Consider the following 24,393-nt stretch of genomic DNA (forward strand, 5'->3'; position numbering starts at 1 on the left):
CCAGGGAAGCCCAAATGTCCACAGATTATTTTACTTGGCAGAAAGTGAAAAGGAACTCAAAAGCCTCTTGATGAAAGTGAAAGTGGAGAGTGAAAAAGTTGGCTTAAAGCTCAACATTCAGAAAACGAAGATCATGGCATCTGGTCCCACCACTTCATGGGAAATAGATGGGGAAACAGTGGAAACAGTGTCAGACTTTATTTTTGGGGGCTCCAAAATCACTACAGATGGTGACTGCAGCCATGAAATTAAAAGACGTTTACTCCTTGGAAGGAAAGTTATGACCAACCTAGACAGCATATTGAAAAGCAGAGACATTACTTTGCCAACAAAGGTCCATCTAGTCAAGGCTATGGTTTTTCCAGTGGTCATGTACGGATGTGAGAGTTGGACTGTGAAGAAAGCTGAGTGCTGAAGAATTGATGCTTTTGAACTGTGATGTTGGAGAAGACTCTTGAGAGTCCCTTGGACTGCAAGGAGATCCAACCAGACCATTCTAAAGGAGATCAGTCCTGGGTGTTCTTTGGAAGGGATGATGCTAAAGCTGAAACTCCAGTACTTTGGCCACCTCATGCAAAGAGTTGACTCATTGGAAAAACTCTGATGCTGGGAGGGATTGGGGGCAAGAGGAAAAGGGGACGACAGAGGATGAGATGGCTGGATGGCATCACTGACTCGATGGACGTGAGTCTGAGTGAACCCTGGGAGTTGGTGATGGACAGGGAGGCCTGGCGTGCTGTAATTCATGGGATCGCAGAGAGTCGGACATGACTGAGTGACTGAACTGAACTGAACTGATATATAATAATTAAATATATAACAATATATTATTATATAATAATATATAATATATAAATTATATAATATATTATATAATATTCTATTGTAATTATATAATGTATATAATTATATTATATATAATTATATTAAAATTATATAATACATTATAGAATGTAATATTATATATTATATAATAAATTATATTATATAATTAATTATAATTCTATGTTAATTATATATAATATTTATGTAATATAATATTATATATATATTATAATAATATAAGAATTTAAAATGTCCATAGATTATTTTAATTCTTTAGGTAAAAGCCATTGCAGGAAATAAGGGCTATTATTTTTAGAGGAAATTGTTCCATCTGAAGCTGTAGGTTCAGTGTGTCTGTGGGAGGAAAGAGTTCAGGAACCTCCTTCATCACCATCTTGAACTGGAACCACCTATTATTTTTAAAATACACCACATTAACAAATTGAAAAATAAAAGCCATATGATTACCTCAATAGATGCAGAGAAAGCCTTTGACAAAATTCAACATCCATTTATGATAAAAACTCTCCAGAAAGCAGGAATAGAAGGAACATACCTTAACATAATAAAAGCTACATGACAAACCCACAGCAAACATTATCCTCAATGGTGAAAAATTGAAAGCATTTCCCCTAAAGTCAGGAACAAGACAAGGGTGCCTACTTTCACCACTACTATTCAACATAGTTTTGGAAGTTTTGGCCACAGCAATCAGAGCAGAAAAAGGAATAAAAGGAATCCAAATTGGAAAAGAAGTAACTCTCTCACTGTTTGCAGATGACATGATCCTCTACATAGAAAACCCTAAAGACTCCACCAGAAAATTACTAGAGCTAATTAATGAATATAGTAAAGTTGCAGGATATAAAATCAACACACAGAAATCCCTTGCATTCCTATATACTAATAATGAGAAAATAGAGAAATTATGAAATTAAAAGACGCTTACTCCTTGGAAGGAAAGTTATGACCAACCTAGATAGCATATTCAAAAGCAGAGACATTACTTTGCCAATGAAGGTCCGTCTAGTCAAGGCTACGGTTTTTCCTGTGGTCATGTATGGATGTAAGAGTTGGACTGTGAAGAAGGCTGAGTGCCGAAGAATTGATGCTTTTGAACTGTGGTGTTGGAGAAGACTCTTGAGAGTCCCTTGAACTGCAAGGAGATCCAACCAGTCCATTCTGAAGGAGATCAGCCCTGGGATTTCTTTGGAAGGAATGATGCTAAAGCTGAAACTCCAGTACTTTGGCCACCTCATGAGAAGACTTGACTCATTGGAAAAGACTCTGATGCTGGGAGGGATTGGGGGCAGGAGGAGAAGGGGACAACAAAGGATGAGATGGCTGGATGGCATCACTGACTCAATGGATGTGAGTCTGAGTGAACTCCAGGAGTTGGTGATGGACAGGGTGGCCTGGTGTGCTGTGATTCATGGGGTCACAAAGAGTCAGACATGACTGAGCGACTGAACTGAACTGAACTGAAGGAAACAATTCCATTCACCATTGCAATGAAAAGAATAAAATACTTAGGAATATATCTACCTAAAGAAACTAAAGACCTATATATAGAAAACTATAAAACACTGGTGAAAGAAATCAAAGAGGAAACTCAAAATGGATTAAAGATCTAAATGTAAGACCAGAAACTATAAAACTCCTAGAGGAGAACATAGGCAAAACACTCTCTGACATAAATCACAACAGAATCCTCTATGACCCACCTCCAGGAATATTGGAAATAAAAGCAAAAATAAACAAATGGGATCTAATTAAAATTAAAAGCTTCTGCACAACAAAGGAACTATCAGCAAGGTGAAAAGACAGCCTTCAGAATGGGAGAAAATAATAGCAAATGAAGCAACTGACAAACAACTAATCTCAAAAATAGACAAGCAACTCCTGCAGCTCAATTCCAGAAAAATAAACGACCCAATCAAAAAATGGGCCAAAGAACTAAATAGACATTTTCTCCAAAGAAGACATACAGATGGCTATCAAACACATGAAAAGATGCTCAACATCACTCATTATCAGAGAAATGCAAATCAAAACCACAATGAGGTACCATTTCACACCAGTCAGAATGGCTGCAATCCAAAAGTCTACAAGCAATAAATGCTGGAGAGGGTGTGGAGAAAAGGGAACCCTCTTACACTGTTGGTGGGAATGCAAACTAGTACAGCCACTATGGAGAACAGTGTGGAGATTCCTTAAAAATCTGGAAATAGAACTGCCATATGACCCAGCAATCCCACTGCTGGGCATACACACTGAGGAAACCAGAAGGGAAAGAGACATGTGTACCCCAATGTTCATCGCAGCACTGTTTATAATAGCCAGGACATGGAAGCAACCTAGATGTCCATCAGCAGATGAATGGATAAGAAAGCTGTGGTACATATACACAATGGAGTATTACTCAGCCATTAAAAAGAATTCATTTGAATCAGTTCTAATGAGGTGGATGAAACTGGAGCCTATTATACAGAGTGAAGTAAGCCAGAAAGAAAAACATCAATACAGTATACTAACGCATATATATGGAATTTAGAAAGATGGCAACAATAACCCTGTATACGAGACAGCAAAAGAGACACTGATGTATATAACAGTCTTTTGGACTCTGTGGGAGAGGGAGAGGGTGGGATGATTTGGGAGAATGGCATTGAAACATGTATAATGTCATATACGAAACGAATCGCCAGTCCAGGTTTGATGCAGGATACAGGATGCTTGGGGCTAGTGCACTGGGATGACCCAGAGGGATGGTATGGGGGGGAGGTGGGAGGGGGGTTCTGGCTGGGGAACACGTGTACACCCGTGGTGGATTCATGCTGATGTATGGCAAAACCAATACAATATTGCAAAGTAAAAAAAAAAAAAAATACAAAGAAGAAAATACTTATAATCCTACTATTGTCATTTTACTATACTACCTTCCATTTTCTCCCCAGTGTTATTGAGATACAATTGACCTATACATTCTTTTTTTATATAATAATTTTAAAAAGTTGCTTGACTCAGATGTCAACTGGGGCCCTCCTGAACTGCCTTGGACTTTCAAACTTTCAAAGATCACACCTGGGGAAAATTCCAAGTCTGCCACAAGACTTCTGAGGCTTCCTGGAAAATCTTACAAAATCTTGACTTCCTCTGGGGTTCTTCTGCTCACAGAGAGGCAGACTTCCTGCTGCATCCCCTCAACCCAGACCTGAAATAGACGCCTCCTTTGAATTCACATTCTCAATTCAATCACCTCAAAAGTATCTCAAATTATTCAGATTCAGATCTGTTTCATCATTCCTGCAGTTGATGTTCTTATTTTTCCTTCTTCTTATTTTTCTTATACTTTTTCCTGATCTCCTATTCTTTCCTCTCTCTTCTCCCAAGTGTGAGGAAGATCTCATTCCAAGAACATACGGTGGTACAAAGCCTAAGAGCCTCTATAAGTAAAGTCTCGAGGGCGCTAGAATGGGGTGTGTGTGATCACATGCAGAGAGGTGGATAAGGAGCTGAACTGGTTTCTCAGACAATTCCCAGAGGCAGAACTCAACCCAACTTCTCTGTCTTAAGATGTCTTTAATCATCTAGTAAACTTTTTCACTGTACTTAACTACTTATGCAAAGAGTTGATTCATTGGAAAAGACTCTGATGCTGGGAGGGATTGGGGGCAGGAGGAGAAGGGGACGACAGAGGATGAGATGGCTTGATGGCATCACTGACTCTATGGACGTGAGTCTGAGTGAACTCCGGGAGTTGGTGATGGACAGGGAGGCCTGGCGTGCTGCGATTCATGGGGTCACAGAGTCGGACACGACTGAGCGACTGATCTGAACTGAACTGAACTACTTAAGTTATATATTTGAGGATCCAGTTGTTCACATCCGCCGCTTGTCAACTTCTTTGGGTTGAATGCCACTTTCTTTTAGATATATTCTTTCTGAAGTAATATGTTTTCCTTCTCCATTTTACACCTTTCATGTTTGTGGTTTCAAACATATGCTTCTCTATCAGTTCTATATAAAAGAGCATGCCAAAGAGTCCCCCATCCCAAGTACGTTTATGAAGACCTGACATTGTTCAGATGTGTGATTTTAAAGTATTCTAGTTCCCATGTTGCCTTCTCCTTCAAATTTTAAATTGTAAAGCAATGTGAGTTCTTAAAACCAAGTTTAATTCTGCTGCTGCTGCTGCTAAGTCACTTCAGTCGTGTCCTACTCTGTGCGACCCCATGGACTGCAGCCCACCAGGCTCCCCCGTCCCTGGGATTCTCCAGGCAAGAACACTGGAGTGGGTTGCCATTTCCTTCTCCAATGCATGAAAGTGAAAAGTGAAAGTGAAGTCGCTCAGTCGTGTCCGACTCTTAGCAACCCCATGGACTGCAGCCTACCAGGCTCCTCCATCCATGGGATTTTCCAGGCAAGAGTACTGGAGTGGGGTGCCATTGCCTTCTTCAAAGTTTAATCCTACCTGTTTCTTAATATGTCTTTTCCAGGTGACCTGTCATTTTATCCTTTGCTGTGGGATTATATTTTCAAATGTTTTGATTGACAACAAAAATCAACAAGTTGTTTCTGTTAGGAAGACCCTCAGAATTTTGGGAAACTGGTATTATTTCTGTAGGGTCTGCCTTCCAAGAAGTCTTGATTTCTGTATTGCAAGTTTTCTACATCTGATAGTACACTCTGTGTATGTGTTTCAGAGATACTAACACGTGTTCTTTACTCTACTGTTATGGGTGACTCAACTCTTAAAATAGCAGTTTGGGAAGCAGGTCCACATATTCTAAAATGTCAGATTTAACTTATTTAGAATGATGTGAGCTGGAAAACATAAAGATTGCCCTCAGAAGGCAGTTCAACCCGATGCAAAATTTTCACCCAGGGCACGTTTACAAATTACAGCATTCTTATAGCTCAGAACCATAATGCATATTTTATTATTTAACAAAGTCTTCTAGGTTTATTCATAATAAACTATGTTCTTAATTTAGCAATATATTACAATATCCAACCAACACTACTAATTCCATTTTCACTAAAGCACATTCTAAGACAAGAAAATATTCAATATAAATTCTTGCCCTGAAGCATTTACAGTTGCATGTAAACTCCTCAGAAAATGAAAGGTCTTTAAAAAGAATCCACAGAGAAAATTCAACAACCTAAGTCCATGACTCCTGGGAGGCGACTCTGACATACTTCACAAGCTGGAATCAAATGTCCAGTTGTATGGAAAGTCATGACCTAGCATCTGAGGTTTTTCCTCTAGATTCTGAATTTATACTCTTCCTAAACACGATTAAGTTCAGTTTGTTCTCTGATCCTTAATAAAGATCATTTACAATATCAGCTTCTTTCCATTTACCCAAATAAGATTAACACAAATTAATGTGATATCCTCTTTACAAAATAATAACAATACTAATAATTGTTCATAGAGTATAATTTCTCACTTGAGTGAGAAAGTGGAAGGAAATATGAAAAAATATTTATTTTTATAAAATATAAATATATTTATATTGTTATAACATAAAACTAGTATATAAATATTTTTAAACAAAACATTTACATATATTTAGATTGTTGATTATTACATTAATTAATATTTATTTATTAAACAAATTAATTTATTTAATAAATTAATATAAATATTTTAAATATTATATATATATTTCTTTCTGTGTTCATGTAGCATGGTATATATTTTGAAATCAGTACACAAGTCAATTCTAACCAATACAAAACTTAATGATATTCATCTTGTATTTATTCATTTGTCTGAGAATTATAACTATGCTAATATAAAATAACTGGACCAACAGACTGGTTCCAAATAGGAAAAGGAGTTCATCAAGGCTGTATATTGTCACCCTGTTTATTTAACTTCTATGCAGAGTACATCATGAGAAATGCTAGACTGGAAGAAACACAAGCTGGAATCAAGATTGCCAGGAGAAATATCAATAACCTCAGATATGCAGATGACACCACCCTTATGGCAGAAAGTGAAGAGGAACTCAAAAGCCTCTTGATGAAAGTGAAAGTGGAGAGTGAAAAAGTTGGCTTAAAGCTCAACATTCAGAAAACGAAGATCATGGCATCCGGTCCCACCACTTCATGGGAAATAGATGGGGAAACAGTGGAAACAGTGTCAGACTTTATTTTTCTGGGCTCCAAAATCACTGCAGATGGTGACTGCAGCCATGAAATTAAAAGACGTTTACTCCTTGGAAGGAAAGTTATGACCAACCTAGACAGCATATTCAAAAGCAGAGACATTACTTTGCCAACAAAGGTTTGTCTAGTCAAGACTATGGTTTTTCCTGTGGTCATGTATGGATGTGAGAGTTGGACTGTGAAGAAGGCTGAGCGCCAAAGAATTGATGCTTTTGAACTGTGGTGTTGGAGAAGACTCTTGAGAGTCCCTTGGACTGCAAGGAGATCCAACCAGTCCATCCTGAAGATCAGTCTTGGGATTTCTTTGGAAGGAATGATGCTAAAGCTGAAACTCCAGTACTTTGGCCACCTCATGCAAAGAGTTGACTCATTGGAAAAGACTCTGATGCTGGGAGGGATTGGGGACAGGAGGAGAAGGGGATGACAGAGGATGAGATGGATGGATGGCATCACTGACTCAATGGACGTGAGTTTGAGTGAACTCCAGGAGTTGGTGATGGACAGGGAGGCCTGGCATGCTGTGATTCATGGGGTCGAAAAGAGTCGGACATGACTGAGTGACTGATCTGATCTGAATATAAAATAAAACTTATTTTAAATGGTTTACACTAAAGAAAAAATGCAAATATTAGATGTCTCTTTTTTAACTTTTTATTTTGTATTGGAGTTTAACAGATTAACAATATGGTGATAGTTTCAGGTACATAGCAAAGGGACTCAGCAATACATAGACATGTTTCTAAACTCCCCTCCTGTCCTAGATGTATTGTTGTGCAGCTTATTGCTTTTCAGATGCAAGGCCCAAGAGAGGCCAAGACCCTGATTCAGAGTTGGCTACACTCTACCAGAAACAGGTAAAGCCATGATTACAGCTCATGGATTTAACAGCCAAAGGAAATGAAAACAAAGTTCTGTTTTCCACAGAAGCTAAAATCAAGAAAATAAAAACTAATACTAAAAATCATAATAGCATTTCACAGTGAGGAGAAGACACACTCAGCCATTGGTGATGGCTTGTGTAAGTAGTAAAAAAGCTTGCTTGATGAATTTCTTCTCCACATTTGTCAGCAGCCACAGAAATATTCACCTTTTTGACCCTGGATTTTTTTCTCTGGGATCTTAGGAAAGCTTCGTGGAAGAAAGTAACACTTAAATTGACATACCTCCCTTACTTTTTGTTCCAAATTACCATAATGATTAAATAACTTGTGGCATGTCCACTGTATGAAACATGCAGTCATTAGCATGAAAGTGAAAATGTGAGTCGTTCAGTGTCTGACTCTTTGCAACCCCTTGGACTGTGACCCAGCAGGCTCCTCTGTCCATGGGATTCTCCAGGCAAGAATACAAGAGTGGGAGCCATTCCCTTCTCCAGGGGATCTTCTGGAGCCAGGAATCGAACCTGCATCCCTTGCATCTCTGGCATTGGCAGGCACGTTCTTTACCCCTGTGCCTAAATCTCTCTCTGATCTGCCTGTTAACCATTCAGGGTGCAATCTCAGAATGTCCCACCTTCCAACACGAAAGGGAAAATCAGACTCTACCAGTTCATCTCTCTCCATTTACCAAAGAGGAAACAGATGAAGAGAGGAGAAGAGACTCACTGGGGGCTTCTCACTCACTCCAAGACTTCTCTGACTCTCTTCAGAGCCCAGCAGGGCCGGCACCCCATGGTCCCCAAGCAATGTTTTCAAATGAATGATCAAGCTAAAGAGGCTCATCCCCTGAGATGTGGCTATCAGTCCCCAAGTGTTAAAAGGTACACCAGGTGGAGGAAGGGCAGGTGAGAGAGAGATAAAGATAGAGACTGTCCTCGAGAGAAATTGATGAGCCTGGGAATTAGTCTGGGCCCTCCAGATGCAGGAGGGCTGCTTTGCCAGGCCAGTGAGAAGGACAAGACAGTCAAAGGGCTTTGGAACAAGCAGTGGGAATCATCTTGCCCCAGCACCGGCCGGTCAGGGCTGAGATCCTGGCATCTCTGACCCGGGCTGTGGGCTTACAGAGAGCAGCATCCTTGCAGTCCATCAGGAGCAGCTCCACGAGTGTCCCATGATCTGCTTTCCTGGGGTGAATCTGCCATCACCTCCAGCCCTTCCTGCTTCCCTGGGCTTCCAGGTTAGATGGGACCTTTAGGGCTGCTCCCTGGGCCTTGGGGAAGAGGTTCTAGGGTCCATGCTGGGCCACTGGGCATCAGAGTCCTCAGCTCCACTTCACCACTCTCCTCACAATGGCATCAGAAGAAAGAACTCTTTTCTGAGCAAAGGAATCACAGTGAGGTGGCAGGTTTAGGGGTGATGGTTGCAGCTCGGCATAGGTACTTCCAGAAAGAAGAGACCAGGGTCTTCTGGCTGTGTGGTTGTCGACAAGCCCTGCCCCTCTCAGGACCCCCTCAGGAGGAGGTAGAGGAGCGATAGTATCCTTTGGGGACACGGGGGCAACACAGGTGTTACCACATGGAGGGGTGTCTTCCCAGTTCTGGGCTCTCAGACCCTTGCATCCCCTCTCTACCATTCAGTCTCTCTAGGACAGGAGAGAAGGCACCATGCTGGCTGAGAACAGAGGGTCCTCCTGGGGCCTGTGGGTGCAGAGGGCATAGCTCTCCATGGAGTTGCCTGGTTAACTACTTAGTGACCCCTCTGTTCCCAGCCTGCATGGCCTTAGGCTGTTGAGGTAGCTCTTCCTCTCCAGGGCATACCTGCCTTATCTCCGCGGCTGGAAGCCGAGCAGCATCCGGTATATGGTGTGAAGGGTGGAGCCCACATGTGTTCACAGGTGAGCGGTCAGGCAGGAGACTTGCTAGCAGAGAGTGGAATAATCAAAGGCAGGAAGGCGAATGGGTAAACCGAACGCCTGAGTGACAGGGAAATGAGAAATAGCCTCCAATGTGTGGCAGACAGGATGGGAAAGTGCATGAAAACTTGGGTAGGCTCCGAACCCCAGATTCACATCCTGGCTTTGTCACCAAATTGCTGAATGAAGTCAGTGTTCTCTGGGTCCTGCTTCCCATTTGTGACATGGGTGTTGGGGGAGATGATATCTTAGAATCACTGCCAGTTGGCTGATACAGAGGTAGGAAGGAAGGTGAACTCTTTTTAAGAATATATTTATTTATTTATTTAGCTGCCTCGGGTCTTAGTTGTAGCTCGCAGAATCTTCATCGCATCATGCAGGATCTTTCATTGTGGTAGATGGACTCTCTAGTTGTGGTGTGTGGACTCAGTATTTGTGGCGCTCAGGCTCCAGAGAGAACAGGCTTCAGTAGTTGCAGCAGGCAAGTTTAGTTTCCCTGCAGTATGTGGGATCCTAGTTCCCCAACCAGGGATTGAACCCATGTCCCCTGCATTTGCAAGGCAGATTCCTAACCACTGGACCATCAGGGAAATCCCTGAACTCTTTGAGAATGTCTTAGCTCTCAATGCTTACTGCCTGGTGTAGAGTAGGTACAGCAGGTAAGACTGCCATGTAAATTATTAAAGAAGAATGAATGAGAAGTTGGGGGAGGAAAGCAAAGGAGGAGAGGAAGACCTTGGAATAGAAAGGGTTCGTGTTGTTGTGCTTGGCTGTGTCCAACTCTTTGCAACCCTGTGGACTATAGCCCACCAGACTCCTCTGTCCATGGGATTCTCCAGACAAGAATACTGGAGTGGGTTGCCATTTTCTCCTCCAGGGGATCTTCCCGACACAGGGATTGAACCTGCATCTCCTATAGCTCCTGAATTAGCGGGCAGATTCTTTACGCCTGAGCCACCTGGGAAGCCCTAGAAAGACTACATCTTGGGTTAAAACAGGAGTTGCAGAGAAAGCTATTTGGGATGCCATCCAAAGAAGAATCTGGGTTGACCAGCAAGAGACCAGGGTCAAGGAATTAGACAGACACTCCCCAAACTGAGAGACCTAGGGCCCACCGACCATTCCCCACTCTGTTAAGGCAGATGGAGACCTGAGACAAGAGAAAGGAAGGAAGAAGCTGTTGGTTTTGTGTGCAGATTCCTGCATGGGTCTCAGTGTGCCCAGGAAGATCCATGGAGGTCTCTTTGCTTCTCTGGCGTTGGTGGGAGTTGGAGGAGGTATGTATCTGGGTCTGACTCTTCAGGTGTATGTGGCATGTACATCTATGGATGGGTCCGTGTGTGCATCTGTGTGGGTCTGTCCTACCTGTAAACACATGTATGTGAGTGTTCACATGTCCTAGTGGGGGTGAGTATGTCTCTGGCATGTCTGTGTGTCTGGATTTATCAGACTCACATCCCCTTGTGCTTCTGTGTCTTGGTGCATCTGAGTATTTCCTACAAAGGTGACCTTTTCCGTATAAGATTTAGGGCTGCAAGCTACCTGGGAGCTGGCATTCCCATTCTTAGATCTTCACTATCTCTGCCTCTCTTGATGAACACTTGTCTGTCCTACTCAAATGCCACCTCCTCACTGTAGCCTTCCCTGGCTGCCGGGACAGTTCAAACAAGTTCTCTGAGGGCAGATATTTAGTTGTCTGTTCCTATTAGGCATAGCAGACAACTAAACATCTGTCCTCAGAGAACTTGTCATCTAGTGGGAAGACGAGCATCACAGCAGCAAAAGTCACTGTAATAGCAGCAAATGAGGGCCGTGTTCCAAATGAAGGTTACAAGAGATGGAGGAGAGAGAAATTCATGTGGGCTGAAGAAGTCAAGAAAGGAGGTGGGAGCTGAGAGAGGAGCACTGGCATATACACACCAGCACGTGTGAAATAGACAGCTAATGGGAAGCTTCCCTATAGCACAGGGAGCTCAACTTGGTGCTCTGTGATGACCTCGGGGGGTGGGATGGGGGTGATGAGAGGCAGGCCCAAGAGGGAGGAGATATATGTATACACATAGCTGATTCACATTGTTGTACAGCAGAAATTAAAACATTGTAAAGCAATTATACTTCAAAAAGAAATAAATACATATTTTAAAAAAAAAAAGGAAGAAAGCAGGGCTTCCTGGAGGAGGTGAACCTGGGGCTGGGTATTGGGGTGGGGTAGGAAGAGCGCAGCAGGTAGGGAGCCATGGCAGGAAAGGCATGCGAGAAAGGTGTAAGCCAGAGACAGCGACAAGGGCTTCCCTGGTGGTGCGGTGGTAAAGAATCCGCCTGCCCATGCAGGAGCCATGGGTTTGATCCCTAATTTGGGAAGATCCCACATGCTGTGGGGCAACTAACCCCTGGGCCACAACTACTGAGCCTGTGCTCCATGACAAGAGAAGCCACCACAATGAGAAGCCCGTGCACCGCCACAACCAGAGAAAAATCCATGCAGCTACAAAGACCCAGCACAGCCAAAAGTAAATAAATAATTTTTTTTAATGATGGAAGTGGCAAATATATTTGTTAAAAAAAAAAAAAATAGAGAGAGAGACAGTGACAAGACCATCCTGGCTGGGGTTGGGAAAGGGAATAATGTGGAAGCAGCCAGAGCTGAGGTTGGAGAGGAATCCTGGGAGCCAAGCTGGAAGGCTTTGGGTGCCAGGCTGAGTGGTTCACACCGTATCTAGTGGGCAATGGGGAGACTGGCAGGGCAGCAGAGATGGGTGGAAACAGCATGCCCAGGAATTCCTGGGGCCCTTATAGGTCTGGCTTTCTCTCTCTTTCTCTCTCTCTAAGGCTGCTGTTCCAGCCCACAGGAAACACGCTGAAGTCTCTGGGCAGAGATGGGTAACGGTGTATCTGTCCCTAAGACCAGTGACCTCTGGCCAGGAGGGGGACCAGCCCACAGACTCTGCAGACAGCCCTGAGACCTGGCACACTGCCCTCCAGGTGACAAACCCAACGCTCCCCTGCTGCCTTCTCACCGTGGGTTCTATTTTCCTCCCCACCCGACTCCACTCTGCCTTCCAGGGAAGAAGCCACATGTTCACTCTTCCCCTTACCTGAAATTCTCTTCCTATTCCCAAGTCTCTGTCTGATGATCTCCTACTCACTCTCCCAACCCCAGTTCAACCCTTCACTTTGGAATCTTCCTTGAATCAGCCAAGCAGAGGAAATCATTCCTACTTTGTTCATAGTTAGTACTGCTTCTTACATGGTGCATGGCTGGAGGTCAAGGACAAAGACTGACCTACCTTCATAGTCCGAGAGACCAACACAGCACCTGACCCAAAGCAAGCACTTGATAAACTCACGTGAGGTGGACTATTGAACTGTTGAGTGCCACACAGCCCAACTCCGGCTTAGAGCACTGTGTCCAAAAACACTGACGATGTAGAGGGTAACCAGAATGGAAAAAGACCTGGAAACGGAGTCCTATAAGGAAGGATCCACGGCACCAGGGTGTTTGGACTGGAGAAAAGAAGACTCAGCGGACCTCGAACAGATTTCTTCGAACACAATGTGAAAAGCTGCAGAGAAAGCAGATTTGGTGTATGGCCCCCAGCGGCCAAAACCGGGGCCACTTGTGGAAGTTACAGGGAAGCAGGTTTCAGATGAGATTAAGAAAAAACATACTTAAATAACTAAAGCCTCCCTGAGCTGCCAAATAATATGTGGTGAATTCATGAAAGGCAAACATAGTAAGGTGTCTTGTGAGAAACTGGGTCTCAATTCTGCCCCTAACTACTGGTTTCACTAAACAAATGATGAGGATGTCGTTGAAGATATAGATGGATAGATTGTTGTTGTTTAGTCACTGATTCATGTCCGACCCTTTTGTGACCCCACGGACTATATGTAGTCCTCCAGGCCCCTCTGTCCAAGGGATTTCCCAGGCAAGAATACTAGAGTGGATTGCCAATTTCCTTCTCCAAGGGATCTTCCTGACCCAGGGACAGAATCCACATCTTCTGCATTGGCAGGCGGGTTCTTTACCACTGAGCCACCTGGGAAGCCTGGATAGATAGATGGTAGATAGATAGATACTTGATAGATGATAGATGACAGTCTTTAATGCCTATCATGTGCTGGGCACTGTGCCAAGTATTTTAGATTTATTACCCACCCTATCCTCACAACTGTGGAGAAGGAAATGGCAGCCCACTTCAGTATTCTTGCCTGGAAAAGTCCTTGGACAGAGGAGCCTGGTGGGCTACAGTCCATGGGGCTGACAAAAAGTGGGACACGACTGAGTGATTAAGTACATCCTCACAACTGTAGGAGTAGCAACTAATATTTTTCTCACTTAAAGAAGAAGAAACTGAGGCTCAGAGAGCCCTAAATGATAGACCGAGGACTCAAAATCAGGTCAGATCTACTCCAAATCTTGAGACCCCCCCCAGTGCCCAGAACACCCTTCTGAGACTAAATTTCTTCACAAAACTAGGATTATCGGATGAGCAGTGTGGTCCCTACACCATTTTAGCAAGAAGAAGTTTTAAAAAATATTCATATTTTAAAACATGCAGAAATCTACCTAGGGATGCCAGAATTTACGTTGGGCTGTCTCCTCTCTCCTCTCAGGGCCCCCACCGTGGCGGCCACTCCATGGCTCTGGCCAACCTCACCTCCCGCCCAGAGTTCCTCCTCCTCGGCCTGATGGACGGCACAGACATCCACCCGCTGTTGTTCCTCCTCTTCCTTGGCGTCTACCTGGTCAATGCCCTGGGCAACCTGAGCATGGTGGTGCTGGTGAGGTCCGACGGGGCCCTCCGCTCCCCCATGTATTACTTCTTGGGTCACTTGAGCCTCGTGGATGTCTGCTTCACCACCGTCACTGTCCCCAGGCTGCTGGCCGGCCTGCTCCACCCGGGCCAGGCCGTGTCCTTCCGGGGCTGCTTTGCCCAGATGTACTTCTTCGTGGCTCTGGGCATCACCGAGAGCTACCTGCTGGCGGCCATGTCCTACGACCGCGCGGCGGCCGTGTGCCGGCCCCTGCACTACGCGGCGGTCATGACCCCCGGGCGCTGCATGGCGCTGGTGGGGGCGTCCTGGGCCGTGGCGCACCTGCACTCGCTGCTGCACACGCTGCTCATCTCCAAGCTCTCCTACCCGCGCGCCACCCCCGTGCGCCACTTCTTCTGCGACATGACGGTGATGCTGAGCTTGGCCACCTCGGACACGTCGGCCGCGGAGACGGCCATCTTCTCCGAGGGCCTGGCCGTGGTGCTGACCCCGCTGCTCCTGGTGGCCCTGTCCTACGCGCGCATCCTCGTCGCGGTGCTGGGGGTGCGGTCGGCAGGGGGCCGGCGCCGCGCCTTCTCCACCTGCGGGGCCCACCTGGTGGCGGTGTCGCTCTTCTTCGGCTCCATCCTCTCCGTCTACTTCCGGCCGTCGTCTGCCTACTCGGCCCGCTACGACCGCCTGGCCAGCGTGGTCTATGCGGTGGTTACCCCGACCCTGAACCCTTTCATCTACAGCCTGCGCAACAAAGAAGTCAAGGGCGCCCTAAAAAGGGGGCTCCGATGGAGGGCTGCACCCCCAAGAGGTGTGAGGGCAGGTCTGGACTCACTGGCATCTCAATAATAATGATTACAGAACTCCACTCTCCCATCCCCCTCCTTTTTATAGCTTTCCAAAATCCGAGCAACGTTTAATCCCGCAATGTCTTATTTCTTGTTACATTAAAAATTAGATCTGAAGCCAACGGGACAAGATGTTTATTCAAGGGGATGGGGATAGAGCAATAAGCCAAATTCATTTCTGTATTGCCTGAATGTCTAAAATAGAGTCTACTTCTAAATTTTGGGAAAATGGAAGGGGAACAAGCAGCTGAGGAGGAAATGAATCTTGTGGAGAGGGTGGGGGGCAGGGGAGAGTGACCAGCAGCAACCCTGTGGGTGGAGAAGAAATCAGAGAAAACAGAGAAGGTTTAAGGTTTTTTAAGTGGTTTTTTAAAGATGCCTTGCAATGTAGTCCACATCCCTACAGACTCCTTTTCTAGAAACTTTGGGAAAGAACTAGTAATTTAAAGAGATAAATATTCTGAGGGGCTTCCCTTGTGGCTCAGCTGGTAAAGAATCCGCCTGCAATGTGGGAGACCTGGGTTGGAGACCTGGGTTCGATCCCTGGGTTGGGAAGATCCCCTGGAGAAGGGAAAGGCTACCCACTCCAGTATTCTGACCTGGAGAATCCCATGGACTGTAAGTCCTTGGGGTCGCAGAGTCGGACACAACTGAGTGATTGAACAATAACAACAAATATTCTGAAGGCAAAATAGTCAGCATTGAGAATATCAAAAAGAAATGACCACTCTCGTTTAATTTTGGAAGGAGTTTACTTGAGAAGAATTCCTTGGAGGTGGTTTGACAGTTTCTATCCAATTAAAAATGTTCATATCCTCTGACTGAGTATACCCATTTCTGAAAATATGTCCACAGAAACACAGCATAAGTCCACAAAAAGCATGTGAACCAGTAAATAAAATCGAAGCATTATTCAAAATAATAAAAAAACTGAAAACAACCCAAATGTCCACCAAGAATAGATTATTTAAATAAATTATGGTAAATAACATCAATTTAACAAAACATTACATAGCTTCTAGAAGAGTTACATGTCCTTACGTGAAATGATGAATTCAGAACATATTTTAAGTGATAATGAGAAAATGGCAGCTACAATTTAGTCCTATTTATTTATAATATATACAGTTAGTCTGTGCATAGAAAATAACTGGAAGAGTATGCCCCAGCTTTTAACTGCCATCATGGAGGGGGTGAAGAACAATGGAGGACCCACATATTCCACTTTATTACTTATTTCTTTGTTTGGCTATTTCATGGTAAGAATGTATTATTTTCAAAATCAATAAAATTTTTTAAGAAGAAATGAAGTAAAAGTTGGCATTATTAGGAACACTTTTTTAAAGGTGAGATCTTTTAAGACATAAATTCTTTTCAAGAAACACATCAATGCATGCAAATCAAATCAATAGATATATATTCTCTATATCTAGCAGATTCAAGGCACTGAGTTAGGCACCAGACACTCGTAATATACTTGGTAAGAAAAGAAGTAAACAAAGAAAGCACCAGATAATTTCAGCATAATATTCCAAAGGAAAAAATCTACCTCAGAGTCATAAATAGACTTCAGTCTTTCTGTCTCTATTTGTGTTACCTTGGGCAATAGGTGAGCCACCACTTTAATGTCTATAAATTAAACAATTCATAACAGAACTCTGTGGCTCAATCCATATGATTTTAATTCAAAAGACGAATTCTCATCTAAAACATAGATACTACCTTGGACTTCCCTGACAGTCCAATGGTTAAGACTTCGCCTTCCAATGCAGGGAGTATGGGTTCAATGCCTAGTCAGGGAGCTAACATCCCACATGACTCATGGCCAGGAAAAAAAAAAAAAAAAACATATAAAAAAGAAGCAACATCGAAACAAATTCAGTAAAGACTCTAAAATTTTTAATTAAAAGTAAAATAAAAATATAGATAGTACCAAAAGAAGTAGGGCTTCCCAGGTGGTGCTAGTGGTAAAGAACCTGCCTGCCAATGCAGGAGACTTGAGAGACTCAGGTTTGGTCCTTGGGTTGGGAAGATCCCCTGGAGAAGGGCATGGTTGCAAGATCCACTTCAGTATTTTTGCCCCAAGAATCCTTTGGACAGAGAAGCCTAGAGGGTTACAGTCCCTGGCGTTGCAAAGTGTAGGACACAACTGAAGTGACTTAGCACAGCACACGTCAGAAGTAATTAACTTGCCATTAACTGACAAATGATTGGTACAGTTAAAGGAAACAGAGATAATTTTAGAATGTGGTCATTAAATGGATGAATCAATCAACACCTGAAAATAAAATTAAAAACTGAATAGCAAGGGGGGAAATGATGCTCCTGGAGAATAAAGTTACAAGAGTAATACATAATAAATTGGAAGATATTCTTCATGGAGTAGACATGTTTGGCAGAAGTAAAGTACAGAAATGTTTGAGAAATTTGGATTTGTTTCTTAGAGAATTAGGAACTACTATACTGGACAGAGGAGCCTGGTGGGCTACAGTCCACAGGCTTGCAGAGTCAGACACAGCTTAACAACTAAACAACAACAATATATTCCTTGAGTGCAATGAACACCAAAATACAGTGGTATTTATTCAAAATTGAATAATAGTCATTGAGTGTCCACTACACATCACGATGCATCACAATCAAGATTCAGTGACAAAACCAAGAGGCACAATGTAACCTGCCTGTAATGACATTTGGGGGACACTCTCTTGGGGGTGCTATGGACGCTGCACCAGCAGCACCAAGCTTGGGTGCTACCTAGGCTGTTTAGACTACTACTAAACAGTATTACACCTACTGTTTGAAAACATCCTTTAATCTTTAAAGTCACTGGTTGAAAAAAAAGCTAATTGTCCATTTTGAAAAGACTCTTCTCAGGGCTCCCTTTATGTCTTGATTCCTCAGGCTGTAGATGAAGGGGTTCAGCATGGGGGTCACCACAGTGTACATCACAGCCATGACAGTCTCTTTAACAGTAGAATTGTTAGATGAAGGGCAAAGGTAGAGGCCAATGATTGTCCCATAGAAGAGAGATACCACGGAGAGGTGGGAGCCACAGGTGGAGAAAGCTTTGTGGATACCCCTGGCAGAGCGGACCTTGAGGATGGAGGACATGATTCGTGCATAGGATGAAAATATCAACAGGAATGGAACAATAATGACAAGCCCTCCCAAGATAAAAATCACCGTTTCATTTATCTGAATGTCAGAGCAGGCCAACTTTAGCAGAGCTGACATGTCACAGAAGAAGTGGGGGATCACGTTATCAGCACAGAAAGACAGCCGAGCCATGAGCACGGTGTGCAACAAAGAAACGCAGATGGTCAGCACCCAGGACAGCACCAGCAGGGCGAGACAGAGCCTGGGGCTCATGATGGTGGTGTAGTGCAGGGGGAAGCAGATGGCCACGTAGCGGTCATAGGCCATGGCCACAAGGAGGAAGCTCTCCAGGTCTGCAAAAAGCAGGAAGAAGTACATTTGTGTCAGGCAGCCAGCATAAGAGATGGACGGGATGTGGCTCTGCATGTCCTGTAACAATTTGGGCATTGTGACAGAGGAGAAGCAGAGGTCAGAGAAGGACAGGTTACTGAGAAACAAATACATGGGTGTGTGGAGGTGGGGGTCCAGGCAAATGAGGACGAGGATGAGAAGGTTCCCCAGGATGGTGGTAACATACATGGCCAGGAACAGAGTGTAGAACAGGTCTTGCTGATCAGGTCTAATGGGCAGGCCCAGGAGGAGGAAATCTGAGACGACTGTTTGGTTTCCCATTTTCATGCTGCTTTTGGTTTACCTTTTGAAAATTAAGAACAATCTGTATGAAACTATAAGCCTAAATATATATATATATTTGTTGCAGAACTTTCAAAAATATTTTCATTAAATGCCCATAAGTCATAGCAGTTGTTTACTACTTTATTTGAAATCTCCCAAGTATGTAAATAAATATTTATGTAAAGGAAACAACAAACACATATGAAATTATGGGTCAAATTCAATCAAATTTCAAAATTCTCTATGAATGTTCCATAACAGAACCGTGGATGGGGTCAGAGCAACATGATCTGAAAGTAGACAGGAAGTAGAATAAGTCTGTATGCCTCTCACTTAGGGATACAAACAGTATAATGTCAACCAGAAAATTAGTCACCATCTTCACCACTCAGGAATGATGCTGATGGTGAGTAAGATGATGGCGCTTGTGGTAGTGATGATGATGGTGATGGTGATGATGATGACTGATGACAGTGGTAAGAAGAGCATGAAAACATTTGTCAGTGCTTGCTCTTGCTAAACACTGGGATCAAAGCATAATATGTACTGACTCATTTACTCTTCACAGCAACCCTATGAGATAGGTACTGTGTGTGTGTGTGTGTGTGTGTGTGTGTGTGCATGTGTGTGTGTGTGTGTTAGTAGCTCAGTCGTGTCCAACTCTTTGCGACTCCATGGACAGTAGCCCACCAGGCTCCTCTGTCCATGTAATTCTCCAGGCAAGAATACTGTAGTGGTTTGCCATTTCCTTCTCCAGGGAATCTTCCTGACCCAGGGTTCAAACCTGAGTCTCCTGCATTGAAAGCAGATTCTTTACCATCTGAGCTACCAAGGAAGCCCCTGAGATAGGTACTACTATTTTCATTTTTTAGATAGAAAATAAATAACTTGCTGAAGGTCACATACCTATTAAGCAACAGATATGGGACTTAAATCCAACAGTCTAACTTCAGAGCTTAACTTTTAGCCAGGAGGGTTTCCAGAACTAGTTACACATTGTAGATGAATATATATTATTGAGAAAAAGTCTTATGGAAGAGAGCACAGGAAGAATGAGTTCTGAGAGTAAATTATTCTGCAAGAGGGAGTGGGAAATATGTGGGGTTTTGTTGTAGTTGTATTTTGGCAGTGCTGGGTAGCTTGTGGGATCTTAGTTCCCTGACCAGGAATCAAGCCCTGGCCCTAGGCAGTGAAAGCATAGAGTCCTAACCACGGGACAGCCAGGGAATTCAGGAAATGTTTTTATTCATACATCTGAACATTAAAGAGAGATAGTTGCAGTCAACTTCAGAGTACCCATAAATACAACCACCTTTTCCTTTTGGTCAGAGAACAGAGCAGGAGGGCAAACAAAAATCTCGCCTTGGTGGACACGAACAAAAGCAGCAGAAACCAGGAAAAGTGAGAGGCAAATAAATCAATTCAAGGAGTGGATAATTAAATGATCCTTGAACTCTCTCAGTCTGTGAATATCTCAAAAATTGTGTCTGGAATAATTGTGAGACATTGATCTTTGAAAGATTTATTTCCTTGCATCTCACATTCACTTCCCCCCATTCAGGTAGGTAGTCAGGTCTGTATTCATTGCCTCAGGATAGAGATGTGGGAGGAAAGCAGAAAAAGTCCACACCTTTTCCTGACTTTTATTTCCAAAAGCCTGAGCCCCAGAATGAGAACAGAATTTTCTGGCAAAGATAAAATGATTTGGCCAGAATTAGGAGATGAAGTGAAGTTTTGTCCCAGCAAATCAGAAAGAGATTGCCTTGAGTTTGGGGCAGAGGAAGAGTGGGAGGATGCTCAGTGGACCCAAAGGACAGGGCACATCTGGTAGCCCAGATAGTGCGGATTTCCTCTCACTTATGAACTGAATTTATCCCGAGTTAAAGATATTAATATCAGGGCAGTTTGATGGAGGGTGAGGAAGACTGGCTTCACAGAAAGGGGCTATCAAGATGGTCTCTTTCTGTTTAGCTCACCCACAAGCAAAATATTCCGGAGCCCAGAGGAGTCAGATTCCATCATTTACTGACCCAGGTGGCTCAGTGGTAAAGAATCCTCCTGCCAAGCAAGAGATGAAGGTTTGATCCCTGGGTCAGGAAGATCCCCTGGAGAAGGAAATGGCAACCCACTCCAGTATTCTTGCCTGGTAAATCCCATGGACAGAGGAGCCTACAGTTCATGGGGTCGCAAGAGTCAGACACAACTTAGAGACTAAACAGTGAAAAACATTCGTAGTCAATCTTGGCAAGTTGCTGAACTTTTCCAACCTTATGCTCCACCATCGGTGAGTCTCATACACCTTGAAGAATTGTGGGTTTAGAGTGATGGTTGTATGCAAAGTATAACATACTCTCCAAATATATAGCTTATTAGTTCCCAATAACAGCTTTGGTGATTCTCAACTACATTTGGAGATGGGAATCACTATTGAGGATGGAAAACAATGAGAATGATAACTTCTGAATCATCCAGCAGGAGCTGCACTATAGAATTAGGGTGTCCTGTTACCTGTTAAAGGAGATTTTAGAATCACTTCCAGCTTATCCAGCTTGTCTGAGTGTGGCTCCAGAGCCTGCTTCCTGTCTGCTACTTCCGTGTCGTACATTTCTAGCCAGAGGCTCTGCCGTTGTCTTCTGACTCCTCTCTCCTATGATGCCCTGACCCCTGGGATCCCTGGGTCCCAAAGAAACTCATTAATAACAAACCTAGTACTTGATCCCCCTTACTGAGCCATAGTTCTGAGCCACATTGCTGAGTAAGTCATGTCTAGGGACAGAATTCTGGGTTCACCCCAAGTCTGAGCTTCTCCAGGAAGCATTCCTTGATCATCACAGCCCACAATAATATCTACCTTCTCTATCTTCTGGGCTCCTACAACGGGTATCAGAGTCAAGTACTGTAGCATTTCATCACCATTATTTTATGTCATCCACAGATTGCTTCCAAATATACCAATCTTCTCTCCTCCAGTGGACTTTAAGCTCCATGATGGCAAGTCATGTGTAGACAGATTCACCCAAGAAATAATCTATTAAATCATTAATGCATTCCTTCAAGAAATATTTACTGGGTAACTGCCATCCACCAAACACTGAGCCATGTGATACAGGGAAAGCAGTGGCCAAGGAAGACATGGTCCCTGCCCTCTGGAAGCTTATTGTCTAGCTGGCAGACATCCCAACGAAACAAGCCACTATTGAGTGTTACAAATGTTATCATGGGGGGATACAGGATGTGATAAGGGTATATAGCAAAGCACCTAACCTTAACCAGTGGGTCAGAGAAGACTTTTCTTTTTAATGAATTTTAAGTGGTAGCTGAGGAGTCTTCCAGGAAAAGGAGATGAAAGTATCCAGAGAGAGAAAATGGTAAATGGAAAAACCCAGGGGTGAGAGAACCTGGAGCTTCTGACGAAATGAAAGAGTTTCATTGTGGCTGAAATACAGTGCATGGGTTTGAAGGAGAGCAGAGGATGGGGGTCACTGGGAGAGGATAAATGTGAGTGATGTAATTTGGAAATTCCTCAAAAAGTCATGTATAGAATTACTGAATGACCCAGACATTCCACTCCTGGGTATATACCTGAAAAATATTGAAATACAAATATATGTATATGAATGGTCATACTGGCACTATTCACAATAGCCCCCAAGTGGAAACAAGCATTCATTGATAGCTAGGTAAATAAATGTGGTGTATCCATACAATGGGATATTATTCAGCAATAAAAAATAAATGAAGTACTGATAAACACTACAAGATGGATGAACCTTGGAAACATTATGCCAGTCACAAAAGTCACATATTGTATAATTCTATTCACATGAAATATCAGAATAGGCAAATCCATAGAGAAATAAAGGATATTGGCAATTGCTAAGGGAAAATGGGTAGTGATTGTTAGTGGGCATGGGATTTCTTTGGGGGTAATAAAAATGTTTTAAAATTGTGGTGATGGTTGCACAACTCTGAATATATAACAATATTTAATTTTATACTTTAAGTGAGTGGATATTATAGTATATAAGTGGGCTTTCCCAGTGGCTCAGCGGTAAAGTGTCTGCCTGCAGGGCAGGAAACATGGATTTGATCCCTGGGCTGGGAAGATGCTCTGGAGAAGGGAATGGAAACCCTTTGCAGTATTCTTGCCTGGGAAATTCCATGGACATAGGAGCCTGGGGGTCCTTCCATGGGGTTACAAAAGAGTTGGACATGACTTTGGGACTAAAACAAAAAATGATATATAGTTAATACAAATAATTATGTTAACAAATCTCAAAGAACAAGCCTTTATCATTGGTGGAATTTGTATATAGATTGTATATTAAATATATATGTATTAATGTTAAATTTCTAAGACGTGATAATAGTATTACAGTCATATATGAGACTGTTCTTGTTTCTAGGAGCTCCTGAATGCTAAATTCTGTGGTTAAATGTCCTGATGTTTGAAAATTATTTCAAACACTATAATATATGAAAAATGAGAAAGGAAAGAAGAAAGAAATAGAGAATAATCAAAACAGGGAGGAAAGGAAGAGAGATTGGCATGTGATATAAACAAATGACATTGTGTTTCATTTTTTAAATCCATGAGTCCAACAATATATCCTGCTTCTGTAATGATAATATTTATAGACCACAATATTGCAAATTGTTTTTTTCTTTTTTTTATGCATAATTTTTTTTCTAATTTTATTTTATTTTTAAACTTTACATAATTATATTACCACCCTGAACGCACCCGATCTCGTCTGTTTTTTCCTTAATTTGTAGAACACACAAGTCACCATTTTTGCCTACATTTTATGTGTTTCAATTCTGTCGCTATAAAAAAAAAAAAAAAGATTGATCTTACTAAAGTAGAGGGGGAAAAAGGAACAATGTTCTGAGATGTAATGGTAAAAGACTCTCTTGAAATGGAGAAAGAGGCAGACTTAAAAATGAAAGGGACTTGTGTTATGAAAAAAAATTGTAGCAAAAGTCATCTAATACAAAAACAATCTGATGAAATTTAAGTTTAGAGAAATAATCCCATGAGCTTCAATGGGGGAGAAAATGGTCATATGAGGGGTGGAGGGAAAAGGAGTAGTCAGCCTTACCTCAGATTTCTCCAGAGAAATTTTGAAAAATGGGAAAACAAATGTTCACAAAATTCTACACCTAACTAATTTACCCTTCAGATATAAGCATACATACAAAA

The 24,393-nt window shown here is 42.8% G+C and overlaps 2 protein-coding genes across 2 annotated transcripts; one reads left to right on the plus strand and one right to left on the minus strand.

The window, feature by feature from the left end:
* Positions 1-14,439: 14,439 nt before the first annotated feature.
* LOC113878306 (olfactory receptor 1L6-like) lies at positions 14,440-15,417 on the plus strand. The gene has a single exon (XM_027519330.1). It carries the CDS (start codon positions 14,440-14,442, stop codon positions 15,415-15,417), a length of 978 nt encoding a protein of 325 aa, XP_027375131.1.
* A 2,825-nt stretch (positions 15,418-18,242) lies between these two features.
* On the minus strand, positions 18,243-19,203 carry LOC113878307 (olfactory receptor-like protein DTMT). The gene has a single exon (XM_027519331.1). The coding sequence runs from the start codon at positions 19,191-19,193 to the stop codon at positions 18,243-18,245; it is 951 nt and encodes a 316-aa protein (XP_027375132.1). The 5' UTR covers positions 19,194-19,203.
* Between the last annotated feature and the right edge of the window lie 5,190 nt (positions 19,204-24,393).

This window comes from Bos indicus x Bos taurus, chromosome 19 (genome assembly GCF_003369695.1).
Source record: "Bos indicus x Bos taurus breed Angus x Brahman F1 hybrid chromosome 19, Bos_hybrid_MaternalHap_v2.0, whole genome shotgun sequence".
In the NCBI taxonomy this organism is placed as follows: Eukaryota; Metazoa; Chordata; class Mammalia; order Artiodactyla; family Bovidae; genus Bos; species Bos indicus x Bos taurus.

Excerpts from the sequence above, each read along its gene's own strand:
- LOC113878306 (XM_027519330.1), top strand. The coding sequence starts at position 14,440 with ATGGCTCTGGCCAACCTCACCTCCCGCCCAGAGTTCCTCCTCCTCGGC.
- LOC113878307 (XM_027519331.1), bottom strand. The coding sequence starts at position 19,193 with ATGAAAATGGGAAACCAAACAGTCGTCTCAGATTTCCTCCTCCTGGGC.